Source organism: Musa acuminata, chromosome BXJ3-9, assembly GCF_036884655.1.
Source record: "Musa acuminata AAA Group cultivar baxijiao chromosome BXJ3-9, Cavendish_Baxijiao_AAA, whole genome shotgun sequence".
Classification (NCBI taxonomy): Eukaryota; Viridiplantae; Streptophyta; class Magnoliopsida; order Zingiberales; family Musaceae; genus Musa; species Musa acuminata.
In genome coordinates, this window is record NC_088357.1 from 35,589,964 (window position 1) to 35,603,275 (window position 13,312).

Here is a 13,312-nt window from a genome sequence, read left to right on the forward strand (position 1 = left end):
CTTCTCTAAGCATATAAAAGCATTACTAGACATAAAGGTAATCAGGCCAAGCAAAAGCAAGCACAGAACCACTGCTATAATTGTCAACTCAGGAACTACTATTGATCCCATAACGGGGATAGAAAAAAGGGGAAAGGAAAGGATGGTCTTTAATTACAAAAGGCTAAATGACATCACGGAGAAGGATCAATACAGCCTACCAGGCATCAACACCATCCTCAAAAAGGTCAGCAATAGTAAAATTTATTCAAAATTTGACCTAAAATCAGGGTTCCATCAGGTCGCCATGCACCCCGATTCCATTGAATGGACTGCTTTCTGGGTCCCTGATGGATTATATGAATGGCTGGTGATGCCATTTGGTCTCAAAAATGCCCCTGCAATATTCCAAAGAAAAATGGACAATTGCTTCAAAGGTACGGAACAATTTATTGCAGTATATATTGATGACATTCTCATTTTCTCAGAAAATGAAAGGGATCATAAACAGCACCTGGCTAAGATGCTAAAGATATGCCAGGAAAACGGCTTAATTTTAAGTCCAACAAAGATGAAAATTGCCGTAAAAGAGATTGAATTTCTTGGAGCAGTTCTGGGAAACTCCAAGATCAAGTTGCAACCCCATATTATCAGGAAGATAACAGAATATCAAGAAGAAGATCTTACCACCAAAAGTGGCCTCAGGTCGTGGTTAGGACTTCTAAATTATGCAAGAAGTTACATTCCTAATTTGGGCAGACTCTTAGGCCCACTATATTCAAAAACAAGCCCAACTGGGGAAAAAAGGTTGAATGAGCAAGACTGGAAACTGGTCAAAGAAATCAAAAGACTAGTACAGAATCTCCCAGACCTAGAGGTACCTCCAGAAGACTGCTTCATAATACTGGAAACTGATGGATGCATGGAAGGGTGGGGAGGTATTTGCAAATGGAAGAAACAAAAGCATGACCCAAAGAGCACTGAAAAAATATGCGCCTACGCTAGTGGAAAGTTCAACCCAATTAAATCCACCATAGACGCTGAAATGCATGCAGTCATGAAAACCCTGGAAGCACTAAAAATATATTTCCTGGACAAAAGGGAAATAATCATCAGGACAGACTGCCAGGCGATCATAAGCTTCTTCAACAAATCTACCCAGAATAAACCATCCAGGGTCAGATGGATGGCCTTCGTAGATTACATCACGGGAAGCGGCGTTGATATCAAGTTCGAACACATTGATGGTACAAGTAATGTTCTGGCCGACTCTTTATCCCGATTAATAAATATTCTGATTGCAGGATGGCCGAGCGAAACATTACTACTACTCACAGAAGCCACCCAGGAAGTACAAGCCAAACCAGACCCCAGAGCAGCATTATACCTGAATCAGTTAATAAATCATGTGATCTCCTCAGACAATATCAACAAGAGCTGGATAAGCTCAGAACCAGAACACGACAAGGAATCCCAATTGAAGAACAAGGATTGTCTGAAAGAAGGCTTGGAGCAATCCAGAAGGAAGCCGCCCGACAAGCATGTGAGGCGCTTCAACAATTCAGAAACATCCACTCAATCAAAGCGGAAGAATACAAAAGAAGGAGTGGAGGAAGGGATAACTGGTACAAGGACTGGCTGCCAGTTGTCCTCAAACAGCAACAGCAATTGGAGACGTCCCTATCCCTAGCAAAAGACGTCTCACAAAGGACAACCAGCTTCAGCCTTTAGGGAGTGGCGGACCCCTACAATTAGCTGAAGGAATCTACTTTCTCTTCGCCGCCAAGTAAAGACAAGTAAAGCCTCCAGGAACCACTTGTAGTGTCCACCAGTTGGCAACAGCTGGATGTATTTACTTTTCTTAGCTACTAAGGAAAATGAGCTGAGCCCCGGGGAGCCGCTCATAGTACCATTAATAACTATGCCAAGGAATATGCTTTCCTTCGTCAAGAAGCTAGAGAAATATCTGATGAAAGGATAAGAATGCGATGGGGCCCAATGAGCACCCGGTTCTATCCCTCTTCCTCTATATATTCTCTAGCTTAGTCTCTTGCAAGACATCGGTCGAAAAACCAGAGTCTTACTTGAGCTGAAATCCATCCTCTAGCAATCCCTTGTAAGCATTTCAAGCTTTCTTTATATCCAATCTATTGTAAGCATTTTAAGCTTTCTATATAGTTCTTTGTGCTTATCATTTCTTATAATATTTTGGATCCCGCTTCCCGGTTACATAAAAACCAAATTGTTTACAGAAAGATAAACCATTACAGAAAGATAAATTTTTTTCTTTATTACACTGAAGGGAAAGGTGAAACAAAGAAAAAGATAGGGATGAAGATGGAAACCAGAATGCTTAATGAGGTTATCGACAAAGACATCACCGAAAAAAAAGAAAAACTCATAATTAGTTGAATCCTGTAAAAAGTAGTCAACATGCCTTTTCTTTTCTCCACTCTCTCTTGAATACATACCATCAAGTTTGCTCATAGAGGCGGATGATGCATGAAGAGATATCAAATAAAGAAGATAACGTAAAGAAGAGGATATAGATAGAGCTTAGTAAAAGCTTAATCCACTTGTAGTGACATCCACCACTTTTCTTTTAGCAAAGCTTAGTGGGGTTCGCATATCTATACTTCCAAGGATTGTAATTACCATATTTGCTTCCTCTAAATTTAGTACTAGATATCCTTCCAAATAATCTATATTTAAATATATATATATATATATACCAAAATATTTAAATATTTGATAAACCCAAATTGATGACTATTATTAGCCATGGTTATTACTAAACCAAAGAACATATTAAAAATTTGAAGTACCTACTAAACCGATAAACTCAAATGTGCCTTATTATTTTCAATAATTATTTGGCATATCACGTTTCCCAACAATTTTTTAAGACCGATGTTAATGTTAGTTTAAATCTTAATATTACTATATTAATGATCAACTATTTTAAACTAACAATAGTGATAAAAGCTGTTGAGTTTTGCACATATGTATATTATATATGCACTAAATTGGAAGGATAAATATGAAATCACAAACTTCAAAGGGATACATATATAATTTTAACACTTGTCTATCGGTATTTTTAGTGAGTCATATCATATCATATGATACCGATGGTTCCTTGGATGCGTTGCCACCGTCTCCCGAGGAGCTTTCATGCCTTGTTGTCACTTTTGCCGAGACAAGCAACTTCATAGAAGAGACGAGCGAGATAATGTCGGATGAAAGGGATCTCCACATTTTATTGCCATAGGAGTGAGTGAGTGAGTGACAGCATCTTTCCTGCGAACCACTCCCACTTAGAATTGTTCTACCCAATGGTATAATTAAAGATTAAAGGCCTGCAACAATTCCCCCCTCAAGTGCTTTCTTTTGATTTTTTGTCCCAACATGGTCCACAAAAGCAATGCATCTTTAATTTGAGTGTGGCACTATCAAACAGTCGGAGATTTCTTTAGCCCCATAAATATAATTTTCGGAATGAAGAATAAATAGAGTCATTAAATAATTGTTTATAATATTTAGGTAGAATGGTTTGTAATTTTGGATTATTTTTTTTTTTTTGTTTTCCTTAAAAACTTCCAAGTAGGGATCTAAATTGTGGCAGAATCTTAAAACTTTCATTTTACTATTTACTACCGAGAATTATCGATTGCTTAACTTCAAAATTGGATATTGATTATTCCATTTGATGGAAACAATAAAATTCTACCCCCAAAAAATTATAAAAGTCAAGACACCAAAAAAAAAGGGTGGTGTATGATTACTTTCTCTCGATGGCAGGTCCACGAGATGCAATCGGCAGTCATATGGTAGACTTGGTCTCTCATGCTACAGACCAAATGATGTTATTATGATGCCACTATGGTTGCCATCTATCCCCACCATGGCCATGCATAAGCCATGACATGTTCGATGGTTTTGGTGGAGCCATCAAAAAAATTGACTCGAGTGGTCCGATTCCAATCACTCCCCAAGCGACACATTACTTCACATGATTCGACGAAAGAACCCTATGTGTGGTGTATGATAGATTTGAACCTAATTGGGAGCAACATGTCCCGAAACTTTCACGAGTGTCACACATTGTGTGGACCATATTTTGCATTATTTACTGGGATGGGTGATGGAATATATCAATAGGTTTAATAGGACTGAGGTGGTGAGGTATATTTGCATGGATGATGTTGTATGAATAAACCTTTTCAGAAGTTTTTATTGTCTGTGGGATACGGTTGAAAGAGGAATCAGGGCATCATCATCATCGCCAACTAGTATGTGTTGGTTTTTTGACTAGCGAATGATGATGCCATTATGACGATAGATTTTGATTGTTGGTTGCTATCACGATAGACTTTGATTGTTCGATGTATCTGAGAAGATTTGAAGTTAACTAAATTAGCTCTAAGATCCCAATTCATCATAGCCAGGCTACTATTAAAATACGAAGATGCCCAATTGGATTTTCTGTAAGATGATATTATCGGGGGGGTATGCCCAATAAACACTCCTCTGATAATTAAAATATTTCAAAAAGTTGAAAAGTTTGAATAAATTATTAGATAGAGAGATGCCTAATATCTTATATAAATTAATTTTTTTTTTAAACAGTAAGAGAAGATAATGTTGAATTCATGCAATAATTATATTGGGGGAATGTGAAGAATCGACTAAGCCAACAACAACAACAACAACAACAACAATTATTATTATGTATTAATCATATGAATTTTTTGCACGGCAATAACGTGTTCAAATCGACATAATGATAAGCAATAACATGATATTCTATTCTTATTCATCTAAGTGGTTCATTGGCTATTGTTGCTTTATACGGAGCTTGTTTTTTATTTCTAAATAGAAATTAGCAGAATCATAACACTAAATTTAAAAAAAAAAACACAATATATAAATAATACGACGCATGATTCCCGCCTTCCGTTGTAGTCTAGTTGGTTAGGATACTCGGCTCTCACCCGAGAGACCCGGGTTCGAGTCCCGGCAACGGAAATCATTATTCTTATAACACCCTTTTGCTGTGATTTAAATCAAAAAAAAAAAAAAAAAGTAACATTTTAAAACAGAAGATAAATGTGCTAATAAATTCTATATCAAGTCAGATAAAAAATGAAGTAAACACTACACTACTATTGAAGTGATACTATCTGGATTCATAAATTCAACTCACAATTAAATTACACTCCAGAATAATAAGATCAACATCGTTCATCTTAGGAATGCTGTCAATCAATTCAAACAGAATCTGACACACATTTGCAATCGATACTAGTGTAGAGTTTTAAACAATAGAAATTGTCCAAATGCACTTTTGAATACAACGATAAGCTCTGATATCCCAACCATTTAGAGTCAGGTCTTTAGACCTTGATAACATCCATAGTTTAATTTAAAAAAATATTTTTTTTATTAAGTAGCAAACTTGGTGAATGACATAGTATGATACTTTTTGAGTGTTATGACAGCCCATATACTGATGCTTTGCAATTTAGACAATTACCTAAAACTGAATTAAGGGGTCGGTCATTGCATGGAGACCAACAATCTGTTCCAGAATAATGACAACCACTCAATTAACCAGGACAAAAAAGTCAAACGAGAAATGTTAGAAGAGAAAAAGTAAAAGAGACTAGTGGTGAAGGAAAAAGAAAAAGTAGCTGCAAACAAATTTGCCATTCCGTGTAGTAGCTACTAGAGGCAAACTATAATAATTTGATCCCTCCCAAGAGATCAAATTGCACGAGTAAGCAAGCTTTAATAGCCTCTCCCACTTATGAATGGCTCAAAGATAACCCATACATAGAGTGAAAGATTTCTACTACAACAATTTATACTGGTACATGCATAAGTCGCCACAGAAGTTAAAACCACCAGTTTCTATAAACAAACTTAATGAGCCATGAACTCTCTCCTTTCTACTCCTTTAACAATTAACAAAACACCACAACATCTCTTATTTCACATAGTATGGTAAAAACATTCACAGTTTCTTGCTTGATGTAAAGAAGACAAAATAATCTTGTCAAGTGGTCAATTAATAGCTAAAGATATAATAAGCCCACTGACAGACAAGGGCCCCTATGTTTAAACCATAGAATGTTGGCGTGATAGATGATATGGCTGGCAGACACTGCATAGACTGAAATTCAAATCCATGTTATGAGGAGGGAAATAGTATCTTGATCTATGTTGATCAAGATACTGGGAGCCTTATTGTTCATGCTATAATTACATATCAGTGCATTTTAACACCCAAACCAGATCTGAACCCACACAGACTCAGTTAAACTGGACGCTATCAAATCAAAGAATTGAAATAAACCTGACCTGAACCAAAAATAAATGACCATTAGCTTCAGCCAAGGTTTTAAATTTGGTCCAAAAACTTACTGGATTTGTATGGTTGTGGCAGTATATTGTCCTATACCATCCAATATCAATGAATTAAAAAATAAAAATTTGAGGGGAAAAGCATTGTACTAGTATAGAGCTGTGTCATAATGGTTGGACACTGATAATCACCAATTTGTACCACTCGGTATGGTTAAGATTTGAAACCTTGGCCTCAACACACCTTTGAACACATTGAACAAAGGCTTCTTTGGACTATGTTTGTGTTGTGTATGACCTTCGATTGGGTGGCCCAACTGCATTACTTGGTTGCACAAGAATCCAATAAAATCAGTGAATTTATTGTTCAGTTCTAGCAGTATAGTTCATGATTATCCCAACATATAGATAAACTAATTTTAGTCAAACGGACTCAAATATAATAGAAGGATTAATTACAAACTCGATGGAAGTGATGCAAATAAATGGAAAGGCTACAGTTTTGCACCCAACAATATGGCTGGTTATTCATCATAGATGTTGTATATGATGCGAGCCTGATATTCAAAAGAGTGCAATGCAGTTCCCTATTAAATTTTGATGCATGGATTTCCTAGAAATTTGTTGCTAAGGACGAAAACACAGTGCGGCACCATGTATAAGGAGTTTAAATGATTGTATCTGCATCTACCTATTTTGATGCATGGATTTCCTAGAAATTTGTTGCTAAAGACGAAACACAGTGCAGTATAATCTACAAGGAGTTTAAATGATTGTATCTGCATCTTCCTATAAAGGTTTTATTCATACCAGCATCACAATGTTCAAGAATGCACAATAAAGTTAAGGAGATCAAATTATTTGAAAATAGTAGATTGTGACTCTGATAAATAAGTCACCTATATTAAGCGAATGTATGCAAAAAAAAAAAAAAACATTATATGAATAAGGTTAATCAACAATACCACCTAAATGTCTTTGCCGCCTCATGTTATCATCCTCACAAATTGCCAGCTTGAACATACTAGAAGCAACAACACAATTCATTAATAATATGCAGCCTGAATGGGAAGTATTGCCAATACCGAGTGTGGAAAATCCCGGGACCATGACATCTTCCATCTGCATTTTAAGCATCAGAAGTCTACAATGTAATTGCCAGCTTTGATTTAACAGTCGGGAGCATTCTGCTCCAGAGAAGAAAAGTTATAGCAGCTTGAACACATATTAGCAGCTTGAACATATCTTTTGTGAAAAAATTCTTGAACATATTAGCAGCAACAACACAATTCATTGACAATATGCAGCCTGAATGGGAAGTATTGCCAACACCGAGTGTGGAAAATCCTGGGACCATTACATCTTCCGTCTGCATTTTAAGCATCAGCAGTCTATGATGTAATTGCCAGCTTTGATTTAACAGTCAGGAGCATTCTGTTCCGGAGAAGAAATAAGTTCTAGTTCCTTCAATGTAGGTTCATCATCTTCATCATCCCTGAGATCACCATCACTGCCACCAAGCACATTTTGGTTTAGATCCACATTGGTCACTTGCTTCACAAACTGCCCTCGAACTCTTGGTCGTTTCTCTGCAAGGTGTTTTCGATTTATATACCTAATTTTCTTATCAAAACATCGATCCTTTCTTTTCTGCCTGAACTTGATGAGTGCCGCTGCCCTTTTTTCTATTCGACCAGATTTAACTTCAAGCATAGGAGAGCTAGTCATTGATGAAGAGACAGTTGATGCAGCAATGTGACTTGATTGCAAATTTATGCCAAATGTCTGATATGGGAATGATGGCATCAGAGGAATATGAGGAACAAAGTGAGGTAGCAAGGCTGGTGAAGAGTGCTCTTGCAAATCATTTAAGCTACACTGAAACAAATGTCCAGGTGTAGGTATAATGTTCTGATCCATCGCACCTGGATAATAAAATGGTAAAGAGAAGACAAGTGGAACTCCAGAAACATCTGGCTGAACTTCATTCCTCGTTGGTGGCTCCTCAATGGAAGATAGACATAATGTGGGATACTCTGGCGTTGTTATGTGCCCACTGGTTATGATGCCATTTCCAGGAGTATATCTCTCCACATGCCTGACTGCAATAGAGCTTTCTTCAAAATTTGAGGGTTTTGATGGAGTAGAATTCATGTCAACACCAATACGAGGAGTTCTGCTTGCCATACTGGATTTAACAAATGTCAAAAAGGCAGAAGATTCACCGACCTTTAATTCAGTCTTCTTAGGTAGTGAAATTACTCCCCCTGAAGATATTAGTAAAACAGTTAGTTTCTCGATGACAATTGGAGAAAAAGATACCTATACAAAGGCAGCCTCTTAAAACTAAAGACACATACAGAAAGGCAGTAGTAGTTACCTGCATGATCACAATCCCTTGGAATATGTTGTACACCATGTAAAGGATTACTGCAAGCATGCACCGCAGAAGAGACATGGGACTGGACAATATGATATCAGTTAATGTCAATCCACATAGCATATATTGTTTGATTTACAGAATGAAAATTATGACAAGTAATGCTCTTTCTGCAAGAATCTAGGTTCGTGAAAATTAAATAACCCTAACCCAAGCAATATGTGACAGACTATGAAGTGAAATCTTAAAGAATATCAACGGAGTCTGCGTTATTCAACAAATACACCTCAACTAAAAAGTAACAAGATCTAGAATGATCTTACCTCGCATTCTGGATAATTTGACTTGTTCGATTTTGAATTTGGAATTGTACTGGGTTTATCATCTGTGTCATCTGAAATAAGAGTTGTACTATTCATGTTGGCATCACTAGGATCTGAAAATTGTATCTCAAAATTATGGCTCAAGACATCCTTCTCCGTCAGGCCAAGCTGGTGAACAAAATACAAATAAATTCCACTTCTAACTTTTGAAGTAATTACATATTTCACACATCAGAAGTAGGACAAAAAATCAAGGAAACTCATGTCAAGCAGTACCATGCATCTTCTTCTCCACATGTGGGTCCAAAGGTTCAACAACTCATTTGTTCGCAATGGCTTCATAAGATAATCAGCTGCCCCAAGTCGCAAACACTTCACGACAACTGACACCTCATCTTGAGCAGACATTACTGGGGAAGAAATGGGAAGTAAGCAACAAGGATTTTTAATTGACTTCCAACAGGAGGCGAAAAGGCAATAGCTCCTAGCTAAATAAGCTCACTTATGATAGGAATGTGACTCAAATCCTTGTTCCTCATGATATACTTAAGCATCTTTAGTCCTTTGGTCATTGGAAGCTCGATCTCCGCAAGAATGATATCAATTTCTGGTCCTTGGGCATTAAGCACATCAATCACCTGTCTGGCAGACCTCACGGAGGTTACTGAAACATGACAAGTTTAATCAGCTGGATGTTTTTACTAAAGCTTGTGAATCAAAAGGTAGTACCATCTATTCTTTCGGATTTCAGAAATACCACCATATCAAACAAAAATCCCACCATTTATTTAATCAGAAACATTACTGCAAGTAAGGAAAGAGTACAATACAGACCCAGCTAATCGGCCACCACGTGAACAAGAAAAATAAAAATCTTGGCTCACACTACCACCAAAACAAAATAAGAAAAAAATCAGGGGATTTGCACCAAAACGCGAAAAAGATTCCATTTATTTCGTAGATATAGAGATATGGTTTCCTGCTTTTTGAAATAATTATTTTAAGAGAGCAATGATGCAAATGATTCCTCGCAAATTAATTGATTACTAGTGTAAGAGTCACCAATTGAAGAAAAAGGCTGAATATATTTTCCCCAGCGATTTCCCCCTTCTTTTTCCTTTGAACAAAGGATTCATTTGCAGAAAGATGTGTCCTTTCTGATTCTTAACGACCACCAAATAAAGGCTTTGATTAGAAAACCTGATGCAGCCTATGCATCCGTATGAGCTGAAAAGGAGGATAATACCTTGGTAGGAGCACTTGAGGAGGAGCTGAAGAACCTCCTGCGAGCTCTTGGGATCGTTTTCGCACAGCAGTATCCTTACCCTGCTCCGGTCCAAGAACTGGTGGCCTCCGGCATCACCATCACCGCCGCTACCCCCTTCCTTACGGCCTCTCCACCGCTGCTCTCCCTTCTCCTCACCCCTCTCTCCCCCCATCCTCGCGACCACCATCAAACCCTCTACCTCCCTTGACTATCGCCCCATCCCTTCACCAAATAAGAACTGTAAACCACCAAGACGAAAATCCAAGTAAAGCAAAGCCGATGAGGTAGCAAGAGTGGCAACAAGAGATGCCCAAGAGGAGAAGGCGCCGATCGATGTTCACATAAGCCCTTCAAATCTCCCCCTCCTCTTCCTCCTCTCGCTCTCTCTCATTGCCATGATCCGTATCCCAATAAGATCTATAACCTGGCGTCGCAGGCACGGGCCGCGGCTAAAGTGCGCCCCAGTGCGTACCGTAGCCGGCCCCGGGCTCGAAGCACGAGTGAAGGAGGTGGGGCCGAAAAAGCGTCCATAAAGGCCGGTGGAAAAGTGACCCGCAAAAAGATCGCGGACGTGGCACTCTCTGGAGCATGCCACGTCTCCTCAACGTGGGAGATCGAGTCCCGCTCGCCCCGGGCCGCGTAGCGGGGAGGGGATCCGAAGAATGCCTACTCCAACCCCGTCGTCGGCTACCCGTCTCAGGCATTGGATCAGGTGGTGTCGCCGTATGGCTGGGCCCCACCGCGTGGGTCACAGGTAAGATGATAAAGGTATTGCTTGGTAGCGGACGCGCCACGTCGCGTCACGGCGGACGAGGAGAAGGGTCCAGGAAATCTTTTGCAACCAGTGAATCGTGTACCCGTCACATCTACCTGTCCTGTTATTGGCGTTATATGTACGATACACTTAAAGCATATCCGTGAAACTTGGGTCCCACACCCGGGGCATGATTCTCCTTCCCGCTCGGCCCAAATTGACAGGAGACTCGTCGTCGTCGGAGCCGTACCCGCGCGTCCCGGGACGATCCCGCGGCTATGTCGATGCCTAAAAAGTCATATGGATTAGACACAAAGGGGTAAAGACAGGTGGAATTATATTCTGTCTCTCGTGTTCGAATGTTACCCACAAGGAGACACGTAAATTTTGGCTATATTGCCTTCGCATTAAACACCTTCTATAAGGAGGATTGAGAATTAGTCGATCTAATCTTAATATAGTGTTCGGCTGCTTGTGATAAGAAAGTTATTTTCCCTTTCTCAACAAACTAAATATAAATTGTGATTTGATGTTCACTTAATTGCGTTTGAACAATTGTGTCAGAACAATAACAAAAATCTAAATTTAATAAAAACGATTAACAATATTAAAAATAAAAAATATTCCGCTTGAAAACGATTCAAGCACCATAGATAAATAATAATTTTAATTTTAATTTTAATTTTAAAGAAGAAGAGAGAAAGTCATATCTTCTTCCTACTAGGGGGCGGTGAATTAGTGCAGTAAAAAACTTTCACGATTAAACCCGATTCCAAAAAATTATTCGTTTCGATTCAATCCGTTTTGGAGAAAGATTAAATTTAAATGCTTTCGTAAAAGTACAAAAAGAAGATTAAGGAGGTTTCAATAATAAATTACACAAATAAAAAGTAAATCAGAATTTAGAGTGGTTCGGTCATTGTGACCTACATCTACTTTCGGATTCCTCCTCCGTCGAGATCACCGACGTCTTCCTTCAATAGGCAAAGACCAACCACCTTTTATAGCGCTTTCTTCTTTTCACGGGCTTAGGAGGTAACCCTTATAAGTCTCACACTTCTCTTGAATGATCTCAATACTTAGAAAAGGAGGAGGATGACTCTAGTACTTTTACAACTCTTTAACACTTTAAAAACTCAAGATTATACCAATACTTTCGTGCCTTTTCATGCAAAAAAGGGTGAGATTTTTATAGGCCCCAATGGCTTTGGAGCAAAAAAGTATCACATCCCCGGATTTCGGGGTACTGACGGTACCACCATCATTATTGGGAGGTACTACTATCTACAGTCTGACACTGGGCGGTACCATCGCCCAGACCACCTGGGAGAGTGGGTCTCCCAGGCAGTGCCACCGTCGGCCATGTTTCAAGGGCTGAATGAGCTGTTTAATCCAACCAAATTCAGCCTTGTTAAGGACTCAATTGGCCCCTAATTAAGTTAGTGGGATTACCTCTCAATTCTAACTTAATCTATTGTCTAACTACAATAACTAAGACATAATCAAAGCACTCTTGTTCCGGTATGTCAATTCTCTTTCGGTAAGCTTCCGGCGATCTTCCGACGAATTCTCGGCAATGTTCCAACGGACTCCCGTCAAGCTCCCGGACTTTACAATGATCTTCTTAGCGAGTTCTGATGAGCTTTTTTGGCAAGCTCCTGGACTCCTCGGTTGGTTCCGGTAAAACTTCCGACGAACTGTCACAGACTTAGTTGGTTTTGCCTAAGTCGTGCGGCATCCTTGCGTGTCCGTCCGCAAAGGTCAACCTCCCCGATGTTGAATCTCGTATTTTGATGATGAAACTACTTGATATATGTTTATGATTTAATCTGCGTTTTGAGTGACGCAAGATGCTTTGATCAGGATGAGACAATTAAAGCAAGAAAATCATGTTGTGCCAGAGGAACATGTCAGAAGATTGGACGTCGGGTCGGTGGATCGGTCGACGTATCGACAGAAGGCTTCGGGCCGTGGACTCGGGCAACGGGCCAAGAAGAGCGGGTATTGCGCCAAGGATATCGGAGTTGCGGAGTCAACTGGCCGATTGGGCAATAGGTCGCAGGAGAGGACGATGCGCCGAAGAATCAGACGAAGCGTCGAGGGATCAATGACATGCCGGACAACTTGGTTAATTGCTTAGGATTAATTGTCTCGATCGAAGTTTTGCTTTAATTATGCAGGATTAACTATGATAACGATGAAGACATAAAGCGAAACAAAGTGTCGGAGTTAAGCGCGAAGGA

At 39.2% G+C, this 13,312-nt stretch overlaps 1 protein-coding gene and 1 non-coding gene across 3 annotated transcripts; one reads left to right on the forward strand and one right to left on the reverse strand.

Annotated features, from left to right (window-relative positions):
• Positions 1-4,934: 4,934 nt before the first annotated feature.
• TRNAE-CUC (transfer RNA glutamic acid (anticodon CUC)) lies at positions 4,935-5,007 on the forward strand. Its single transcript has one exon. It is a non-coding gene; the product is annotated as a tRNA-Glu (tRNA).
• A 2,360-nt stretch (positions 5,008-7,367) lies between these two features.
• On the reverse strand, positions 7,368-10,803 carry LOC135648868 (two-component response regulator-like PRR1). Of its 2 annotated transcripts, none has more exons than XM_065166847.1 (6): positions 10,295-10,803; positions 9,551-9,690; positions 9,325-9,458; positions 9,049-9,216; positions 8,726-8,807; positions 7,368-8,612 (listed from the first exon to the last, which is right to left on the reverse strand). In XM_065166847.1, exons 2-6 carry the CDS (start codon positions 9,618-9,620, stop codon positions 7,762-7,764), a joined length of 1,305 nt encoding a protein of 434 aa, XP_065022919.1. In that variant the 5' UTR covers positions 9,621-9,690; positions 10,295-10,803; the 3' UTR covers positions 7,368-7,761. The 2 variants fall into 2 exon arrangements, with proteins under 2 accessions (XP_065022919.1, XP_065022918.1); XM_065166846.1 differs by having other exon boundaries at positions 9,551-9,712; positions 10,295-10,800.
• Positions 10,804-13,312: the final 2,509 nt, after the last annotated feature.